This window comes from Exophiala mesophila (assembly GCF_000836275.1).
Source record: "Exophiala mesophila strain CBS 40295 unplaced genomic scaffold supercont1.6, whole genome shotgun sequence".
In the NCBI taxonomy this organism is placed as follows: domain Eukaryota; kingdom Fungi; phylum Ascomycota; class Eurotiomycetes; order Chaetothyriales; family Herpotrichiellaceae; genus Exophiala; species Exophiala mesophila.
This window is the reverse complement of record NW_015622509.1, coordinates 701,847-721,846: the sequence shown is the minus strand read 5'-3', so window position 1 is coordinate 721,846 and position 20,000 is coordinate 701,847. Positions and strand designations below refer to the sequence as shown.

The following is a 20,000-nucleotide window of genomic DNA, read 5'->3' as shown; positions in this document are numbered from 1 at the left end:
ATAACACATACATACATCTTGCTTTACAGATCGTAGCGACGACGTTCTTTCTATCTTTTCAACCTCGACTCAGGATGGCAATCCTCTTCGAGGATTTGATCGTGACTACTGGATGTTGTTTCTTGGTTACGAGCTATTGGCCGTGTGCTTCGAGCTTCGTCTAGTTATACCAATGCCGTTGCTTCAAAAAGTTGTGCTTGGGAGCTGAGCTAGACCATGAATAGTAAGTCGATACTGTGTTTGGGGATGCTCCTCGTTTATGTCCTCCACGTTGCTTTGAGCACCTCGACTACATCAATATGCTTTCTTCTATTTACATATGCCGCAGAGCGGAGAACACGAGAGAGGAGCATGTCCAAAAACGGTATCGACTTACTGTTCATGGTCTAGCTCAGCCCCCAAGCACAACTCTTTGAAAGCAATCAAATAAGACAAACGAGCAATAGTTTCTCATTGTCCGGAGTAGCCAGGGAACCCCGGCTCCGACACCGGGAAAGACAGACGAGAAAACTAATCCAAGCCCTTTTTCCCGCAGATGGTAGATGAATGAAACCCTACAATCGACACATTGAGTTCTACAGACCGGAACTCGGATACGGTAAAGATGGATTTGTGAACAGAGCATTGTTGGCGACTCGGGAAACTAGAGGTAGGTTTTTAATCAATCTGTAATTATAGAGACTGAAATTATTACTTTTCCGACGTTGATAGGGTACTTAAGAAGTTAGTCAGATCCTTGTATTAAGGGATCTTCCTCAAAGGAGCATCTTCCAAGTGTGAATTTAGAACAACTTGCCCTTTAACACCAGATCAGGCACTTTGGAGCGAAGTACCTAACATGGCACCAACTCGGCCGGATCGATTACAGTCACCTCTAGAGCCTCCTACTGTCAATATCACTACACACAATTCAGCAGGGCAAGCAGCGATGTATTCTGCTAATAAACCGATCGGCAGATCACTTCCTGAGCTTGGGATGGTCATTGCGGAAATCTATACAACTTCCAAGTTCCCCATCGAACTCAACGATGAGATTGACCTTCGCCAGCATCAGGAGTTGATTGCGTCGGGCAAACTTGGAATCGTCAACCCTAACGGTACAGTCATTCGCTTTGTCGATTTCGAGCCATCGAAGACGAACACAAATGTGATGTATCACCGCACCCAAAGCCTGGATTATGGTGTTGTCTTAGATGGAGAGATGGTCATCGACTTGGACGACGGGAGCAGCACCCAGCTGAAGAGAGGAGACATTGTGATTCAGCGTGGTACGATGCACGCATGGAGGAATGCCAGCTCGACACAATGGGCACGAATGCTGTATGTCTTGCAGGATAGTCTTCCGGTAGTTGTCAATGGACAGAGGTTGAAAGAGGATCTAGGTAGCGGCCACGAGGATTTTGTCAAGAGCGGCAACGATATCTGACAAAGTCTAGTGATATAGACACTCCAGAGAGCACATTTCAACGCTCAAACAAGATTGGGCTGCAAGAATGCCGCTTAGCACAACGCGACAGAGCGGTGCCTTCTTTCGTTAAAATGGGCGACGCTGCAACAGCAGCAATGGCCAACCATAAGAACTAATGCGGGCTTCAATTTTGATAGCATGCGGAACTGAAAGAATTCTTAATTGTGGTAGCAAAGCGTCGGGTTCTAGAATATTGCGTGGGATAAAACGCAGGAGGCTGGCTTAAGATGGGAGGCGTTAGTCTGCCGACCGCATAAATCTATTTTCTTAATAGCCTCTGAATGACTGTAAGTCGCTCCAGCCACCCGGGTGTTTCGATGAGGAAGACTTGTTGAACTAGGGACACTCTCGGGGTAACGCCGCAACATATTGATGACACCTTTCATTCGAACCTACAGCAACTGCAATTCAATAGTGGTATATCCCCAACATTTGTTAGAGCTGAGAGATACTAGCACAGAAGCCGGTAACACCCATTCATTTGAGAGATGTGCCCTGCGATTCGACCGCTCCCACCTGATTCCCAAACCATTCTAACATGACTTGATTTGCAAAGACGGTGGCACCCAGGTGACAATGCGCCTCTGCTGCTTCTGCCTTGGTGAACTTTTTGTAGGTAGCCCATTTGCCTAAACCTTGCGCCACCAAAGGAGGCTGCTCAGATCTTACAAAGAGATCGTGTTCTGCGTCTCCGACGAAAACTGGACATTGAACACTGTTCAAAATGCCTGAAACCGTCATTTTCCTGGTTTCCCGGAGAGCTTCATGAATTGTCTCCTTCGCAAAAGCGTATCTCAATTGATGAGCTAGCCATCTCAGCTTAGTGTTTGACTGGCATTGCTGCTCGACTGCAGCATAAAAGTTGTCCATGTCACCGGCGGCTTCGAATCGCATGGTAGACTCGCCAAGCATCTGTTCCAATACATCAGAAAAGTCATAGATAGCATCGTTGAGAATGACGGCAGCAAGCCGGTGCTCAAACGCGGCGGCTCGCGCAGCCAAATAACCCCCGAGTGAAACGCCAAAGAGGCCACATTTACTTGAATCGACGAACGGGACATTTTGAAGCCAGTCAACTATTGGAGTGACGACTCTCTCCCAATCATGGATAAAGCCCAGACCCTGGTCACGACGGACACTGGTTTGTCCTGGCCCTTCATACAGAATGACATGGTGTCCACGTTCAAGAGCTGCAAAGCCATGGAAATGGAGCATTTCCTCAGCTGATCCATCCAGACCACTTCCCATGATTAGACACGAGCGAGCTCGGTTGTCTAGAGATGCGCGCAGAAGGATCACAGGTATTTGAAAGTCTCCAGCATCCAGAATGTGGCGCTCGGCAGGGATGGCGAGCAGACTTGTCGCCTTGTCAAAATAAGATTTCCATAGATTGTAGCTTTCGACCAATCGAGCGTCTGATTGATTACCGTCAAGAAAGAAAGAAGAGGCAAAGTAATATCTGGATATCCGAAAGTAGGCGTCCCTGAGCGTAACTTTGTCGTGTTCGCCCTTGGCGTTGACCGTCGATTCTACCCATTCGGCGAGTCGTCGAAACTCCTCGTACCAGCTCTCGAAATCTCCAGGCTTGATGCGCTGGCAGACTCGGAGAACTTCTGCTATATCTGCTCCATAAGATCTGGTTGTTGCAAGAACCCGGAGAAGCTCAAAATGAAAATGCGCATTGGTGCTAAGTTGCAACATGGCGTCTTATGCAATGTCTGTGAACGAATTTTATGGGAACACAATCGAGGAGATTCCGATATGTGCTGTCCTTAAATAGATGCTAGGGTAAAGGTCCCTACTGACGACCAGAATAGTAAGGGATACTTGGAGAGCGAAGACTACGGTGACTACGGGATCATGGTGCACCGAAAGACGAGAGTCTTCTCGTACCATCCTAAAAGGGTATCAGTTTACTGTTTTAGGCATAGCTCTGCTTCACATTGTAGTGGATACATTGGTAAGTGTCCAGCAATGAGGGAAGGTTGAGCAGCAATAGCTCTAACTCAAATGTTATCGCCAAGCTGGCCACCGTGGGGTCCCCAGGTTTTGCCGTTATCATTCTTTCGTGGGCGAGCTCGTTCATCTGATTTCATCGTTCATCCGTCCTTCACGACAAGATGAGGACTCTGTGGCTTTGAAAGCAAACACAACGCCTTCGAACCCTGATGGCGCTGCTCTGAAACTACTATTTTCCATGTGGCTGCCCATTGACAGAGAATCATTCACTGAAATGGCAAGCTCAAATGATGGCTTAAATGATGGCTGCTTCACTTTCATCCCGGTGGACTGGCGCTGCAAGCCTGCGCAAGAGGCCATCCGAGTCCACATAATGCGGCGGCGTCATCGTCAGGCGAGACGAGATCCAAAAACTCCACAAGTGAGGAGACACGAACGCGCGGCCGGCGAAGAGATTCATTTCTGGAATCCCTCGGACGAATATTCTGGTCGATCCAAAGATTGCCTCGAATCTCGTGCCGACAGATTTTCTGCGAGCCGAGAATATCCTCGGCTTCCGCATTCGGACCTTGGTCAGAGTCCAGGTGATGAACATCGGGGCCTTCGATTGTCCCCATCAGCATCGTCTCCCGAAGTGTCGGAAAAATCGGATTCTGTGATCTATCCCCCGCTGTCAAGCCCGTTGGATGTGGAAGAGATACTAGTACGACATTGTAAGGCCTATCTCTTTGGCATTGCGAGTTCCAAATTGACCATACTTCACAGATCTCCAATATGCAGGCGGATCTCAGATCACTCGTCAGCTTCTGCGGGTCTATCGCGACACTGCGGGAACTTTTAGCGCCTTCCTGGCGATCATAGCAGCAAACTATGCAGATGAAAACGATGAAAAACCACTTCTGAGCATAGCTGAGATGGAGAATAAAGCCTTGAAGGAGGTTTCAACGCAGCTGTCCCAATCACCAACAGTACCAGCATGCAGTACCATGATGACAGTTGCTATGCTAGCCAGCCTGTCCGAGTGTCTCTCTCAGTCTGATCTGGTGGAGTCTCATTGGAGGGCTCTTCAGCAGATGGTCGATATCAACGGGGGGATCAACCGTCTGAGAATGCATCAAGACCTCTACTCTTTCCTTTTGTTGATCGAAGCAGTTGTGTTGAGTACCATTTCTGGCTCCATCGTACAACCTCATACAGTCTCGATGTACGTTGATGTTATGAATCAGGAGCTACAAGACTTCTTGAGCGAGATCCATCAACAATTTGTGGCCAATAAAAAAGCAAATGACGACTTCAGTCCCAGAATCACGGGCCCCATTATAACGGTGCTTTGCCAGCCACCATACAAGAAAGATTCTTACTCGATTGGAAAATGGGACAGAGGCAGGCTTGCATGCTTTTTATTTTTCACCGTCCTCGACCTGCGAAGCACATGCTTGCTGAAAGATGACCTCTGCTATCGCGCAATTGAAGCGGAGATCGTGGACCGGGCACAAAACAACGTCGTCTATCCTGAAGAGCTCTTCTTCGTTATAATTCGCAGAACCATTCAGGATAGGCATTGCCAATCAATCTGGGAAACGATGAGATTGATCTGCGCTGTCAAAAGGCTTTGCCAACGAGATCTAAACACCTGCTGTCGATTATTGACAGCTTGGCTGGGAATTCCAGATCCTTTGAAGTTGACAATGCTGCTGAACGAGTGTAGCGAGCTTTCCGACCGCGTTAGTACATCTTCATGAGCAGAACACATTCTTTGCTTCTCATATACAAGCCGCAATAAATGTCTTCGTTGGTCTTGTGGTCTGCTCAGGTTGCATAATTGAACCGCGTCGTCAGAGTAAGTGATACAACAAATTTATGTTCAATGTATCTTTGAGTCAAGCGAAGCAGCAAGCGGAAATTCTAGCTCCCTGTGGTGGACTCCACTGAGCTTGAAATTATGGCCACAGCAGAAGTGAAGGATCGCCTCACACCGAAATAACGTCGCATTGTTCATCCTTTCCGCGGAAGAGACGGTTTTGAATCAGTGATCAGCAGGACTTGCCATGCGAACGAACAGAACAAATGAAACAGCAACAGAATGAGAGACAATAAAGAAGGCATGATCTATGTCGCGTAACGAACAGCAGACACAACTCTACCGTCGACTTTCATGTGTGAACTTGTGAACTCGTTCTAAATTTAGTAAGAAATCCTGTCTATGCTAAACTTATAGGATGTCTCCAATCGAATATTTTAGCTTTGAACCTTTAGTTCTTATAAGTTGTTATTATATTGAACACTAATATTCTATACGTCTATGTATAAGAGTATAACATACAAGGCTGTCGTTAACCTAAGGGCTAAGGTAGACGAGGATCTCCCCGTGGCGAGTGAGCAGGTTGCCTTGCAAGCCGAGTCAGACTTGGAAATTTTAGTCTCCAGACTTTCTTTTCAAGGGATATATAACTGGTCATGGTTAACAGCGCGAGCAAGGCAAATGTATAAGTGGTAATAGTCAGGGAGTCTGATTCAAAATGACTGGACCTTTGCCTGAGATCACAATATGCTCTGATGTCTTACTGTACATCTTTAGAAACACCGTCCTATAATACACCCATTCCACGTGATGAATAGATGATAAAGCTTCACATCTCATCTTCCGACTCATCTTCCTCACCCAAGTCCACCGAGCCATAATCTTCCGCCATGCCATGGAGACGATCTTGTTCACCACCCAATAATGGCGCCCTCTCCTTTGGGTGACGGAGGAAATGTCCGACCAAGCTCATTACAATAGCCGAAAACCCATGGACCAGGATGGAGCAAAACACAATGAAGCAGACCACGGGCCATATGGTCTTCAAGGCTTCTTGATGTGGTGGGTTTTCAGGAACGTGAGGCAATGGTTCCGAAGTGCCTGTCTCGAGACGCGCCAACCCTTCAATGGCGAGGAACAAAGCGCCGACACCCATCGGGCCAAAATGGCCGGTGAAAATAGCCTCGTGATATGTTCTCAATTCAGGAATGAATCGTTTGGTGGCAATCATCACCGGCAGTCGTCTCAGTGACAACACGAGAACAGCGACAAGCAGCATATTGCCAAGTTTTAGGTTGTCGCTATATGTTTTCCATGGAATGATGGCTCCAAAGTAAACAAAGAAAGCCGAATTCAGCATCAGATCCAGGATGCTGGGGAGTTTCATCCTTGCCGTGCGTCTCGAGAACCATCCGTCCCAGCAGAAGGCAGCGCCGGCAGAGAAACATACCAGAAAATCGTCCAGACCTAGTGTACTTCCAACAGCAACGCAAAAGATGGCGAGGAGAAAATAAAAGACCAAGAGGGTAGACTCCTGGACAAATCCTCTCGCTTCGCTGAAGCGCAATGTCTTGTTTGCAACCAAGCCAATGATTATACCTAAGAGTATTCCCATCAAACATTGCCATAACAGAAGATTGAGAAACCACTGCTTGACACCATCTGCGGGGGAGCTGGATGTGGCGGCATAGATTGCAATGTAGATTAGAGGAAATGCAGAGCCGTCATTGCAACCTGACTCGGCAGCCAGTAGATGTCGAATTCTCTTGGGCACCCGTTGTGAAAACTTGGCTTCAGCAATGACACTGGCGGACAGGACAGGATCAGTAGGTGTCAAGCAGGCACCGATGATCATGGCGGTGGTCCATTTTGTGTCAAGGACAGCAAAGATGATCAAAGCCGAGACCATCCATGCAAATATCATGTTAGGTCCAAGAAGTACCGCAATGGCCTTCCAATGGCGTTTGACATAGCCAGCTGGCAGCTCGATACCAACGGCAAAGCATTGCACACCCACAATGATTCGAGCCAACTCCTGTGTGATGTTGTCCTCCCATCCCCACGTCTCAGCAGGGTCGATCAGGTTTGCTCCATAAGGGCCAAATGCAATCCCTGTGAATGTGGCCAGTGGTGGTTCAGATAGATGAGCACGGTTTCGAATCAGCTCAGAGAAAAGGGCATAAAGAATGAGGAACAGCGACAGCAGAAGATATGCGAGATGGGGAATGCTGGGTTCTATTTCTGGCCACGACATGATATTGATTTCATGAAAGCCTGGTAGGTGATGTCAATCTTGTTGGGGCAAGGGTAAAGATGTAGACTGAGGCACCATTCATTGCTTTGACTGTCTTCCAAGAGGTGATTGGATAAACTCCTTTAGCCCTCGTCATTGATTTTGACAGTCGAGGTTACAATATTCCATATCGGTAGTAAGTAATTGTAGGTTGTGGCTGAGGATTGTGGCATGCATCGAATGACCTCATCTAAAGTGGCTGAACCGCTTGGAAGCGGGATTCGGGTATGTACAGTATGTTGGTACACAGAAATAGCGACTGGCATGTATGTTAACCACCTGCCCCGTTAGGTACTGCGGCAACACAGGTCATGTTTCTATAAACTGATAGCAATTGTGACCTAGCCATGGCAACGAACGAGCAAGTGACACTTCATGAAATGAACTCCCAACCTGACTACAGAAATCAAAGATTCGCGTAGTTCGATATCCAGGTGGGTGAAGATCTTGGCTCGTCGGCACAAAGGAGAGATTTCGGGAGTACTGGCGCCAGTGGAAGTTGACCCCGCCATGCCCGTGGCCCGCTCGGATAAATCAAGCCTCAACGGTCCAGGTCGTCATGGCGTGAGAGGAGAAGATACCTAGGTAGTGATCATCATGCCGATGAAAGGAGGGCGTGCCTTCTAGATAGGCAGGTTCAGCAGGAACTCAGGACTGTGCGAGCCTAGAACATGAGTCTTTTCGATAGCTGGACCGTGCACTCCATAATGTATTCCTATCAATTGAGCATGATGGCTAGCAATTGTATGACTGGTAGATTCTGAAATAAGCGGGAATTTTTGAAACGACAAGGAGACCCTGCTGCCCAACCGATGAGGCAAACAAGGACTACCTCTATTGTAAGCACACACGGCCTTAACGGCACACGATCATCGGAAGGCCAGGTGCCCGGGCTCGGTGGTTTCTCCAAGTGCCAGGTGGTGTATGATGACTCCGAGTGCCCCGCTAGGCCAGGCCTCCCTACGCTACAAGGATTATTGGTAGGCAAGCGCCTGGTGCGCGACCCCCGAAAGCTGAAAATAGCTACAGGCTTGGTTCAGTTTCATAACTGGATACCATGGCTGTCTGTCTAACAGCCGAGCCTTTCCCAATAGCTAGTTAACTCATGCCATCAGCTCGAGCATGCATCAAGTCCCACGCAGATAATGACAGAGTTTTCAGGTGTTGATCAGTGGACAATATCATCTTAGCCAAACCTGAGATCATTGAATGTCTTCTGGATTGGCGTCCCGCATCAGTACTGGGCGTGGACATTGCGGCGTTAAAGCCAAGGTTGGGGAGGCCGAGGAGCGTGGGAGGATTAATCACCACCTGGGATTTGGCTGCAAGGCAAACATCTAACTAATAAGTACAAGGAAAAGAGATGCGTTGTGCGCCCTTCGTCCTCGCCCACCCCCGCTCAAGACTCCCAATCATGATCCGATGTCATTTCATCACTAAAAGACTGAATGGCATTGCTTTTGCATGCCTCAATTTGTAGCAAACCATGTGGAAGGATTTGCATTGTCATATGAGACTTCTAAAGTACCTAGTAGTTGATTGAATGACGAGAGGTGTGTGAGTGTGTGTGTCAAAGTCGGAATTGCGTACGGAGTAGTTAACTGTAGGCGAGCAAGTGGCCTGTCCAAAGAAAGGTCACAGCTTTTACCAAGGATAACCCAAAGTTTAGGTGTTAAAGTCCCCCCCCCCCAGCACCCGATTTGCTGCCTAACACTGTATCTTTCCAGGTAGCATAAGCGCAGGGAGGGGCCAAGAGGCTTCAGCAGTGAACACAGTCTCGGGCCATTCGGCCTTGTGATTGCCACTCACCCACTGTTATCTGTCACTCACAGCCCATTGACTCCCACGGCCACGGCTTTGGCGAGGAATGAGGCCATTGTTTGAACGTGACCTTTTGCTGGATGAGTAACTCGCCCTCGGTCTTTTCCGTCCCAAGTAACCCCTGCCACCTGCGGTTCCCTCCATTAATCTCCTCCTGGTCTGCTCATTCATCATTCACTCCCTCCCTCCTTCACTCCCTCCTCTCCTCACCACACAACACGGCTGCAGCGTTCTGTCGATCCACCCTCGACTTGTGAGTGTCGACTCACTTGTCACCCTTTCATCCAAACCTAGCTCCGGTAGCAAACAGATTGACACTGTGGACTAGGTTAGTCATCCCCTTCCTGACTCTCTCGGCACTCCTGCTTCGGAAGGGCCTCTAGCCCGTAACTGTAACTGCAAGTGCAGCCCACACCGATTGAACTCTCTCCCATCTCTCACTCAACCTTCAACTCCTTCAAACCTCCACTCCACCGCTTCTCTTCTTATCTCTTCATCACCGTCCCTCCGGTCGACAGCCAGACAACTCTTGTTGGGAAGCTGTGGCCTTTCTTCAGCTGCCCTAATTTCTCTTTCTTGTTGTCATCGTCTGACCTTTCTCGCTGACCCAAGTCAATCCAGCCTGAGTTCAACGCTCAATCTCGTCTCGCGTCCTGCCACCATCCCTTCGAACCCCGAATCCATCATCCATCAACTTTTCTTTCCAAACACATCCATTATTCGAACCTCCACGATAAGCAGCTTCCTCGCTGCACCCTTTTGCCCAACATGACCACAATGGTATGTGACAAAACCTTTTCTGCAAGAGATGTTTGAATGATTCACACAAGATTTGTGTTGGACAATCTTGATTCATTCCTTGTCTAATCATCAAGATTTTCACCATATTGTGCTGCGAGAATTCAGTACTAATTTTATCCCTGCAGGATCTGCGTGTTGGCAACAAGTACCGCATCGGTCGAAAGATTGGCAGTGGTTCCTTTGGTGACATCTACTTGGGAACTAATATCATCTCTGGGGAAGAGATTGCCATCAAACTTGAATCCGTCAAGGCCAAACACCCTCAACTCGAATACGAAGCTCGTGTCTACAAATCTCTCGCAGGCGGTGTCGGCATCCCGTTCGTTCGTTGGTTTGGAACAGAATGTGATTACAACGCAATGGTTCTTGATCTGCTCGGCCCGTCTTTGGAAGATCTCTTCAATTTCTGCAACCGAAAATTCTCCCTCAAGACTGTCTTGCTTCTGGCAGATCAGCTCATCTCACGAATCGAATACATCCACGCCAAGTCTTTCATCCATCGCGATATCAAACCCGACAACTTCCTCATGGGTATTGGCAAGCGAGGAAATCAGGTCAATGTGATTGATTTCGGTTTGGCCAAGAAGTACAGAGACCCAAAGACTCACTTCCATATCCCATACCGTGAGAACAAGAACTTGACTGGCACGGCTCGATACGCCTCCATCAACACCCATCTTGGTGTTGAACAATCACGACGTGACGACATGGAATCTTTGGGTTACGTTATGCTCTACTTCTGCCGCGGCTCTCTCCCATGGCAAGGCTTGAAGGCCGCCACCAAGAAGCAAAAGTACGATAGAATTATGGAGAAGAAGATGACTACGCCCACCGAAGTGTTGTGCCGTGGATTCCCCAATGAATTCGCCATCTATCTCAACTACACCCGCTCTCTCCGATTCGACGACAAGCCAGACTACTCGTATCTCAGAAAGATCTTCCGTGATCTCTTCGTTCGAGAGTCCTTCCAGTACGACTACGTCTTTGACTGGACCGTCTACAAATATCAGAAGAATGCTCAAGCAATTGCTCAAGCAGCTGGTAACCCCCCTGCCCAGGAAGATGACGACAAGCCACGCCGTGGTCATAACGGAACTGCCGCCGCCACTGGAGCACCAACACCCCAACACGCCTCTCAGGCTGGCAAGCCTGCCGCCATCTCCAGCTCCCGCCGCAAAGCCATCGAACGCGGTGCTAGCGGCAACGACCAAGGTGGTAGTGATAGGATGTGAGTACTGAAACCTTTGGTTCCGTGTAAGGGATCTCCTCTGCGTTCTGCTTCGGTTTGCGTAGAGGGTTACAATGGCATCTGACTAATCTCTAGTCTTCGACGTTAGGCTTCGTTCCGGAACGAGGGTAACCACCGGCAACGGCGATTACCGTTGAACTGGAATGACGGCTTGGTGCTCTCAGACACTGAACTCGTATCTCCAACCGTGTGAAGACGGTTGTCTTCCAACACACACACACACAACATGGGAATGTCGGACCCAGCGCGGGGTTTGCTCTTGCACATGGCAAATCCGGATCGGGATATGTGACTTGCAGACTCGTCGTCTGAACAACCACTCAGCTCAATATCATCATGCGAGACTAACGCGACCGTCACCGACTCTGGGCAATGGATCCTGAGCACGGCACGGCACGTATTTCACGAGCAATGATTGTAATGCAATATCAGACCAAGACAAAGTCTAGCGGCATACGACATGCAGGCGTCAAGCACATCTTGGACGTCGGCAACAGGCAGCACTGACCATGGAAATGCAACCACTGTATCCACTGGGGCAGAGTGCACATCCCTTCTGTCGAATCTCGACTACAGACACTCAGCATGCTTCAGAATCACCAACGACTCCCCTCTATTTCCACTGCCCGGTTTCCTTTATGTTTTATTGATTTGCGCATACGGCATTCGACATGGCTTGAACGACGTGGAGAGGAATGAAGAAGAGCCCCGCAACGATGACAGCCTGCTACAAAGTACACAACACTAGCCAAGGATATGAAGCTTGTGACTCTTGCCGCTTAGTCTGCACAGGCAAAGTTGTATGGGCTCGGCCACATGGCGATGGATATGCTAGGGGCCGCTTCCGGGGAGGTTCACAGCAGTAGTGACAGACCTGGCGAGTGACATAATCATTTGAGCCCGGCTTTGAGTCACTCATCCACTCGGATCTACTTAGCTTTAGTCAATGATAAACAAAAATGTGCTCAATGATTGGGGTTGTCTTAAGTCGACGATTAGATGCACCTTTTTGACGATGATGAGCTTGAAGTCAGGGTCTGCTCCAGAAAGGCAAAGCCCCCCCACCGCAGAGGATGATGTCTTAGTCAGAACTCAGGACGTGGTGTGCGTAAGTGTGCAAGACACAGTAGGAGACCATAGTGTTCCCTGGGCCGGTACAAGCGCGGGACCCTCGGGGAGAGAAAGGCGGCGTCTTGGGAACTGACCGATCGACAAAGCGGCCGACATAAGGGGCCGACATAGAGCACCAGTGGCACCCAAGGCACGCAGGGCACTCGACATTTCAGCCAGTCGATGAGGACAGCTTCATGCGTCATGTGCTGATCTTTCACTTGGACGTTTGACTGACTAGCCAGAATAGTTGGTTGCAAGGTGAGAATTGAGGCGTCAATGGCGCAGGGAAAAACCCGCCACTTCGAGTCCTTCAAGCTGGGAAGGTCCGGGGGGATCCAAAGGGAAAGAGCAATCAATCAATGAATCAGCGCAGTTTGGAGGCCGATGTGCGTCCACTGCGTCTTCGTCTCCTCATCCATCATCATCTCACTTTCAGGTTTCCCATGATTCCCCTCAGCCATCCCTCCACCTGTTACATACATACGACTGTACTGCATTGTGACTAGCTGCCGTCTGGTGGTTGACCTCTAGCCAGTCAGGATTTATCTAGCCCCGGCAACGGCAACACCGACCCTCTCTTTTGTCTTCTTCGGATCCATCATCAGGAGCTGGTCTCACTTCACACCGACTCACTACCCAACTATTAGCAGCCTCGATTATCAATATTGAGACGCTCTCCCATTCGACCTGTTCTTCGATCTATTCAGCACCCGCAGTCAAGGTCATCCCATCTTGGTGAGTTTCTCTACACAATCTCCTCTGTCACACTTGGATGTCCTGGTGCGACGTCATTGCCCTTTCTGCCCGCACGCCAGCCCTCCCGTGGATTTGTCATATCTGCTCTCCTGAGTGTCACGAATCAAACCTGACGCGATTGAGATAGCGAGAACTGAAGCAACCGTTACAGGTTGTTCATCGCCGCCTCTATCGCTACCGCTGCCGCTCTTGTCCTCAGGGGTAAGTCGAATACACCTTGCTTGCGCAAAGAACTTCCCCTCTGCCGTTATAAGAGGAGGTCAAGGGACTTGTTATTTCACCGTGGCCCCATCGTCGCGCAGGGAGACTTTAAATTTGGCCAGGGGCCAGATCTCTTGGCCTGTGGCACGAGTCTAGCTCTGCTGGAGATGATTTCCGGTACAATCGTCAGGGCATCTGGCACTGCCATCTGAGTTTCCCGTAAGTGTGTGCCTCTCTTCACCATGCCCGTGGCTTGGAACCATGGTGGACATGGCCACCCTGTGGAAACAGTACCTAGGTCCTCCTGGTAAACTATGACCTATTTATTCCGCGGCTCATGGGGTCAGACAGGGTTATAACATCTGAACATCCTCTCTTAGATCGTCAATATGGTACACTGCAAAGGTTCGATTCAGGCGGAACAGCCTCACCGTTTTCTATATACACTGCTTTACAGTAATGAGTACTGATTCGTCGTCTCTAGATTGATTCTTAGCCTAGCTTAGTTGCTGTGCACGACAAGATTGAAAAATCGCCTGACTGCAGGATCTACTCTTCAATCGACTTGTAAGCACTGCGGCTAACTGTCGCTCTCCATCTAGTGTAGACAGACCGAGCCGCCATCTGCATCGTAACAATCATTCCATCACGGGTCAGGCTCAGCTTTTCACTCCAACAGCTCACTACAAGTCGTTTGCTGCCATGCCTGTCGAACTTCGCAAACGTCCTCCTCCAAAGGAGACTGCAACTCCTCCACCAACAGCTAAACGGGGGAGTGGAGCTAGTGCTACGGTGAAAAAGCTCGCCGATAAGGCAAAGGCAGTGGTCAATCCCAAGAACAGCGCAGGGGACACATCGGCCACTAACGGGGCTACTCCCAATGCTAATGGTAGTGGAGGAGCGGGCGCCATTTCCCCAGGTACAACAGTCAATCTCGACGGATTCGGTGGCACAGTCCAAACCCATGAAGGCAAAGACGTGACTTTGAAGCAACTCGTCGAAGAGAGTCTTGCGGGCGTGGTCATATTTTCCTACCCCAGAGCGAGTACCCCCGGCTGTAAGTTTGCCCTTCCTGTCAGCCGACCAACTCTAGAGCAGGATGACTCCGAGTTGAATGTCATCCCAAATAGGAATCATGGCTGACTGTGATCCGTTCCGGAAACATTAGGCACCACGCAGGCATGTCTGTTCCGCGACAGTTATGCTCCTATCACTGGGGCATCCTTGTCAGTGTTCGGACTGAGTACGGATAGCCCCAAGGCCAATACCACTTTTGCCACAAAGCAGAAATTGCCCTATTCTCTTCTAGTGAGTCTGCCTTCATAGTTTTCTCAAACTTGTTGCTCACATGACTGCTTTAATACAGTGTGATCCCAATGCAACTCTCACGGCAGCCCTTGGGCTCAAGAAGCCAGGGCCGGGGAAATCCACCGCCCGAGGTGTGGTGGTGATTGACAAACAGTCGGTCGTCAAGGTCCACGAGTTAGGCGGACCACAAAAGACTCTCGATGTGGTTCTCGATTATATCAAGAAATCTGGATTCACCGAGACGGGAGCACCAGCTGCTGTCGCCGCACCTCCAGCTGATGACCCCGTGGCGACTGAGGAAGCAGCTAAATTAGCTCAGGCTCCGACTGCAGCTGATAAACTCGATCCTTATAAGCTTGACGAGGTGCCTATCGCGAAAACGCCTAGCAAGGAAGAAGCTGAGGCGGCCCAAACAGCCGCTGAGGTCGGTGATACTGCAGCAAAGATTGATCTTGCAGTGGGACAAATGAAGCCCTAATCCATGTGCGAATAGTCAATATGGAGGACACAGTGATTTATACATGGCCTGGTCAAACGGAGGTCCAGTCTGGCCAACTGAAATGGAATATTGGTGGTACCAAGTCTTGACTGCGGGGTGCGAGTGCCTTGTTCAGTCCTTATATCGTGGTGACTCCGGGTGCCCAGGCCTTCCCAATCCTTTGTAACTCGTCGATGAACTTCTTGCTCGTGATTTCCGGGCTCTTTCCGCCATAATTGGCAATCTGTAGAGGAGTCCGATCGTCTGGAGAGTAAAAGGGGTTGAGCATCAGGTGGATATAGGCGGTTTGCACGGCCCTGAATGCAGGCTTGAGATCTGCGTCTCTCAGACCCAAAATGGGAGGGAACTTTCTCTTGTCTTCGTCAGGAGCAGGCGGGCGGCCCATCATGTCTACTACGATGATGAACTTGATCCCTGTATTTGTCAACCAACCATAAGCAGCTAGACGTTCGTCGATGGCTTGGAGGAGACCGAGGTCTTGATCGAGGGTTTTGGACTGCGCGCGGAGGGAGAAGATGTCAAGACAGGAGTAGACGAGAGATTGCATGGAGAATTCGGATTCCAGATGAGGTGGAAAGAGTGATATATGGAGAGGATTGTCGTGTTTGCCAATCACCGCAATAGCGGCAATGGCGGGTGATGAGTTGATAGCCGCCATGGAGAGATCAACCGGGTAGATATGTCTAGAGAAGGGACAAGGCGGCGAGGGAGTGTCCTGCGGTTAGGACAATCGATGCGAGACTAATGCTAGAGATGTCGCGGAAGAAGGTGACAGCTTCTCATTTCACGTTGCTGACTGCGAACCTTGTCGGAAATCTACTGGTCATGACTCGGAGGTATCAGGGATCGTAGGGACGTTGTTGTGGCGATGGTATGTAGGAAGAGTGACTATCGATACCTTCATCACTACAATGAAGATGAACACGGTTGGAATAATTCTGAGTCATGTTGATGTAGGAGAGGACATTCTACTGACTCGAGCGCCAGCTCCTGTGCAACCAATTAGAACTGCGCCAATGGTGGTTATTTTAGTGGAGACGCAGGCGCAAAGGTGCACCCTCGGAAAGTTGCTAACATCATAGATGATCGAAATCAATCCCGTCGACTGTCCCTCCTCTCGTCGACGCCGTCCAACTCGCTCTCCCCTCCTCTCATCTCCTTTGTTCGGTTGAAACACATTTATGATGATGTCTCTATCAAGAACAGTGGCTCCTAGAGCTCTGAGAGGTAATCTAGCATCCTTGCCACCCACACGCTTCATCAATGTTGACCACAATCTACAGCTTCATCCGCCATCCCATACTCTCTGATCCGTGCCGCACCCGCCGCCTCCATCGCTTCATCCTCCAGAAAATCCGCCACATCAGCAGTTACCCCTTCACCAGCAGGAGGAGATGCCTCTAGACTACCAGTCACAGGCGGTGTTCGGCGCGAAGTTCCCCTACCGAGTCAGGAGCCCAAGCAAGGCGCCATGCAATATGCCTTGACGACCCTGGATCAGATTGCCAACTGGGCTCGACAAGGCTCGCTGTGGCCTTTGACTTTTGGATTGGCGTGCTGTGCCGTCGAAATGATGCATTTGTCCACCCCTCGGTACGATCAAGATCGACTGGGAATCATTTTCAGAGCTTCTCCTCGCCAGTCCGATGTGATGATTGTTGCCGGAACTTTGACCAACAAGATGGCCCCAGCCCTGAGACAAGTTTACGATCAGATGCCCGAGCCGAGATGGGTCGTCAGTATGGGCAGCTGTGCCAATGGTGGTGGATACTATCACTACAGCTACTCGGTCGTCCGAGGTTGCGATCGAATTGTCCCCGTTGATATTTATGTGCCTGGATGCCCACCTACCAGTGAGGCTTTGATGTATGGCATCTTCCAGCTCCAGAAGAAGAGTAAGTCCGGCCCCTCCTCGGTCCGCTTGCGGGCGTTTTTACTAACACTGTGATCCAGTGAGACACACAAGAATTACCCGATTATGGTACAGGCAGTGAAAGGATGACGAGCGGAACAATTCAGTCGCTAGGGTGCAATCTCTTACCCATTATCGTGGTGGCATGGCGTTCTACTGGCACAACATCCTATCAGAGGTGTTTGACTGCCATATTTTGTACGATGAGCTTCAAAATGTACAGAGCTCCGAATGGATCATTTCATCTTGCATTTGTAAATCTTGTAGAACTCGAAGATAACTGCCCTCCGGAACACGTGCAGTGGTATGTCTCCTACATAAGTACCCATCTACCTACCATATATGTGCATATGTCCCCTAGTAGAGGGAGCGAAACTAAGGCTTGGCAGACTACCACCCACAGGCGCTGATTGGCCAATATCCCACCACCAAAAAAGTCTTGAAGACGGCCATTGTGAGATGAACCTGACCACCACACCTTACCACCCTCCAACTCTACCTCTCCCAGGACAATTTTCCTCAACTTAATTCACCTTCTAACTCCAATATCTCGAGTGCCTTTCGCCTCGAGATCACGACTTTCCATCATTTCCCAATTCCTATCTCCCACCCTGTTCAATTCTCCCCTCACCCGTTCTTTTTTCGCAGCCGGTCCTGCGCTTGAGGCTTGCTCCAAGAATCTCGCCGGCCACCGGTCACTTTACTTCCTCACCTTTGCACCCGTATCCCAACGTCGAAGCTACGCCAAGGCAAAGAAGAAGATGCCTCCCAAAAAGGCCGTCAAAGAGGAAAAGGTTCTGTTGGGTAGACCAGGCAATAACCTGAAGAGTGGTATCGTATGTAGGGACTTTCTACCAGCACACAATTTTCACGGCCGATCGTCGCAAGATTCAATGTCGCTGACACCATCTGCTCCAGGTTGGTCTGGCTAACGTCGGCAAATCCACACTTTTCCAAGCCATTACCAAATGCTCTCTCGGCAACCCAGCCAACTTTCCCTATGCCACGATTGAACCAGAAGAGTCTCGCGTCCTCGTGCCAGATGCTCGATATGACTGGCTCGTTCAACACTACAAACCAAAATCTCAAGTCCCTGCACATTTGACCATCTACGATATCGCTGGCCTGACCAAGGGTTCGTCCACTGGCGCTGGCCTGGGAAACTCCTTTTTGTCTCATATCAGAGCCGTCGATGCCATCTACCAGGTTGTGCGGTGTTTCGATGATGCCGAGATCATTCACGTTGAAGGAGACGTCAACCCAGTTCGAGATCTAGAAATCATTGCCGAGGAGCTGAGATTGAAAGACATCGAATTTGTCGAAAAGGCAAAAGAAGCCGTCTCTAAGTTAACCCGGAGAGGAGGCCAAAGTCTAGAGATGAAGAAACTTAAGGAAGAAGAGGCAACAATTGAAAGAATTCTCGCTTTCCTGAAAGAAGGCAAAGATGTCCGGAAACACGACTGGACACCAAAAGAGGTAAGCTCAGGCTCGTCCACGAATCGCCCACCCTTTTGCAATGGTCTTTTACATGATGAACAAGAGCTCTCAGCTCTATAATCCCAGCTCGTCGACAGCAGCCTCATTAAATTCACGTTCGAGGCTGTTATGAGAGGAAGTCCAACACTGAAATCCCAAGACCACCCCCTTGATCTGATATTGTCACCCATCATATTTGATGTCTTGACGCTAACATCAATATCGCTCAAAGGTCGAAATCATTAATCCTCTGTTCCTCCTCACCGCCAAGCCCGTAGTCTATCTCATCAACCTGTCTGAGAAAGACTACCTTCGACAAAAGAACAAGTATCTTCCCAAGGTGATGGAATGGATCAAGACCAACAGTCCCAATGACCCAATCCTCCCAATCTCAGTCAGCTTCGAAGAACGGCTCGCCGCCATGGATGATGCAGCTGCCTTGGAAGAGTGCAAGACCCTCAACACAAAGTCGGCGCTGCCGAAATGCATCACGACGATGCGCAATGCCCTTAACCTCGCCAGTTTCTTCACTACTGGAACTGACGAAGTGAGACAATGGACGATAAGAAAAAACACAAAGGCTCCCGCAGCAGCAGGTGTCATCCATACCGATTTCGAGAAGACCTTTATCCAATGTATCGTGTACAACTTTGATGTTCTGAAAGAGTATGGCGATGAAAAGTCCGTCCAAGCCGCTGGTAAGGTCTTGACCAAAGGCAAAGATTATGGTGAGTACTTCTCTTGTCAGTCATTGCAAAACTTTTTCTCTTCGTGGCTGCTTCTCTGTTGTTTTTTTCAACATTGCTGACTTGTGAAACAGTGGTTGAAGATGGAGATATCCTACTCATCAAGGCCGGTGCTGCCAAGGCTTAGAGTTCTTCCTCCTCGGAGTCTTGCTCATTATGTCCAACCATTTCTCACCCTAGATAAAACTTGGTCCTGAGTCAAGGTGGCCTCATCATCGCCGTTTCCCTTTTCTCGAGCCGAATATATTAGCATGGGCTGGCCTGGTCTTCCATCGTACTGATAGATGTGTTTCCTGGTGCTTCTCATCACAACCACCACAAATATTGGGAACGAAATGCCTGACTTGGTCAGAGTATAGGCTGAGTTTGCATGTATGAGAGCCTACTGCTGGCCGGCTTAGCGGTTCGGTCTATCTTGGCCATGTTTTCAGCGAAGTAATGAATAAGAAAGAATGACCACTACAACGACAATCGTAATTGTTTCTCTCTCGATATATTTCTGAAACCTTCTTGCCCATACTGGGGACTGACTGCATTGTTGATCAGGTACCAACCTTATTCGTCCCCGGCATAATACTAACTTCAACATGTCATACC

General features: G+C 49.4%; 7 protein-coding genes across 7 annotated transcripts; 4 read left to right on the top strand and 3 right to left on the bottom strand.

Annotated features, from left to right (window-relative positions):
• Positions 1 to 1,945: 1,945 nt before the first annotated feature.
• PV10_08183 (uncharacterized protein) lies at positions 1,946 to 3,169 on the bottom strand (the record flags this gene model as incomplete). Its single annotated transcript, XM_016373164.1, has 1 exon — positions 1,946 to 3,169. The coding sequence occupies one exon, from the start codon at positions 3,167 to 3,169 to the stop codon at positions 1,946 to 1,948; it is 1,224 nt and encodes a 407-aa protein (XP_016220075.1).
• Positions 3,170 to 6,057: 2,888 nt separating this feature from the next.
• PV10_08182 (uncharacterized protein) lies at positions 6,058 to 7,500 on the bottom strand (the record flags this gene model as incomplete). Its single annotated transcript, XM_016373163.1, has 1 exon — positions 6,058 to 7,500. The coding sequence occupies exon 1, from the start codon at positions 7,480 to 7,482 to the stop codon at positions 6,058 to 6,060; it is 1,425 nt and encodes a 474-aa protein (XP_016220074.1). The 5' UTR covers positions 7,483 to 7,500.
• Positions 7,501 to 10,110: 2,610 nt separating this feature from the next.
• On the top strand, positions 10,111 to 11,375 carry PV10_08181 (uncharacterized protein; the record flags this gene model as incomplete). The annotated part of the gene is made up of 2 exons (XM_016373162.1): positions 10,111 to 10,122; positions 10,269 to 11,375. 2 exons carry the CDS (start codon positions 10,111 to 10,113, stop codon positions 11,373 to 11,375), a joined length of 1,119 nt encoding a protein of 372 aa, XP_016220073.1.
• A 2,789-nt stretch (positions 11,376 to 14,164) lies between these two features.
• PV10_08180 (uncharacterized protein) lies at positions 14,165 to 15,248 on the top strand (the record flags this gene model as incomplete). Its single annotated transcript, XM_016373161.1, has 3 exons — positions 14,165 to 14,519; positions 14,631 to 14,770; positions 14,829 to 15,248. 3 exons carry the CDS (start codon positions 14,165 to 14,167, stop codon positions 15,246 to 15,248), a joined length of 915 nt encoding a protein of 304 aa, XP_016220072.1.
• PV10_08179 (uncharacterized protein) lies at positions 15,091 to 15,927 on the bottom strand (the record flags this gene model as incomplete). The annotated part of the gene is made up of 1 exon (XM_016373160.1): positions 15,091 to 15,927. The coding sequence occupies one exon, from the start codon at positions 15,925 to 15,927 to the stop codon at positions 15,388 to 15,390; it is 540 nt and encodes a 179-aa protein (XP_016220071.1). The 3' UTR covers positions 15,091 to 15,387.
• Positions 15,928 to 16,355: 428 nt separating this feature from the next.
• Positions 16,356 to 17,432, top strand: PV10_08178 (NADH-ubiquinone oxidoreductase 19.3 kDa subunit, mitochondrial). Its single transcript, XM_016373159.1, has 3 exons — positions 16,356 to 16,496; positions 16,553 to 17,164; positions 17,223 to 17,432. Exons 1-3 carry the CDS (start codon positions 16,451 to 16,453, stop codon positions 17,261 to 17,263), a joined length of 699 nt encoding a protein of 232 aa, XP_016220070.1. The 5' UTR covers positions 16,356 to 16,450; the 3' UTR covers positions 17,264 to 17,432.
• A 229-nt stretch (positions 17,433 to 17,661) lies between these two features.
• On the top strand, positions 17,662 to 19,894 carry PV10_08177 (GTP-binding protein YchF). The gene is made up of 4 exons (XM_016373158.1): positions 17,662 to 18,017; positions 18,100 to 18,657; positions 18,890 to 19,385; positions 19,478 to 19,894. The coding sequence occupies exons 1-4, from the start codon at positions 17,943 to 17,945 to the stop codon at positions 19,528 to 19,530; spliced, it is 1,182 nt and encodes a 393-aa protein (XP_016220069.1). The 5' UTR covers positions 17,662 to 17,942; the 3' UTR covers positions 19,531 to 19,894.
• The last annotated feature ends 106 nt before the right edge of the window (positions 19,895 to 20,000 follow it).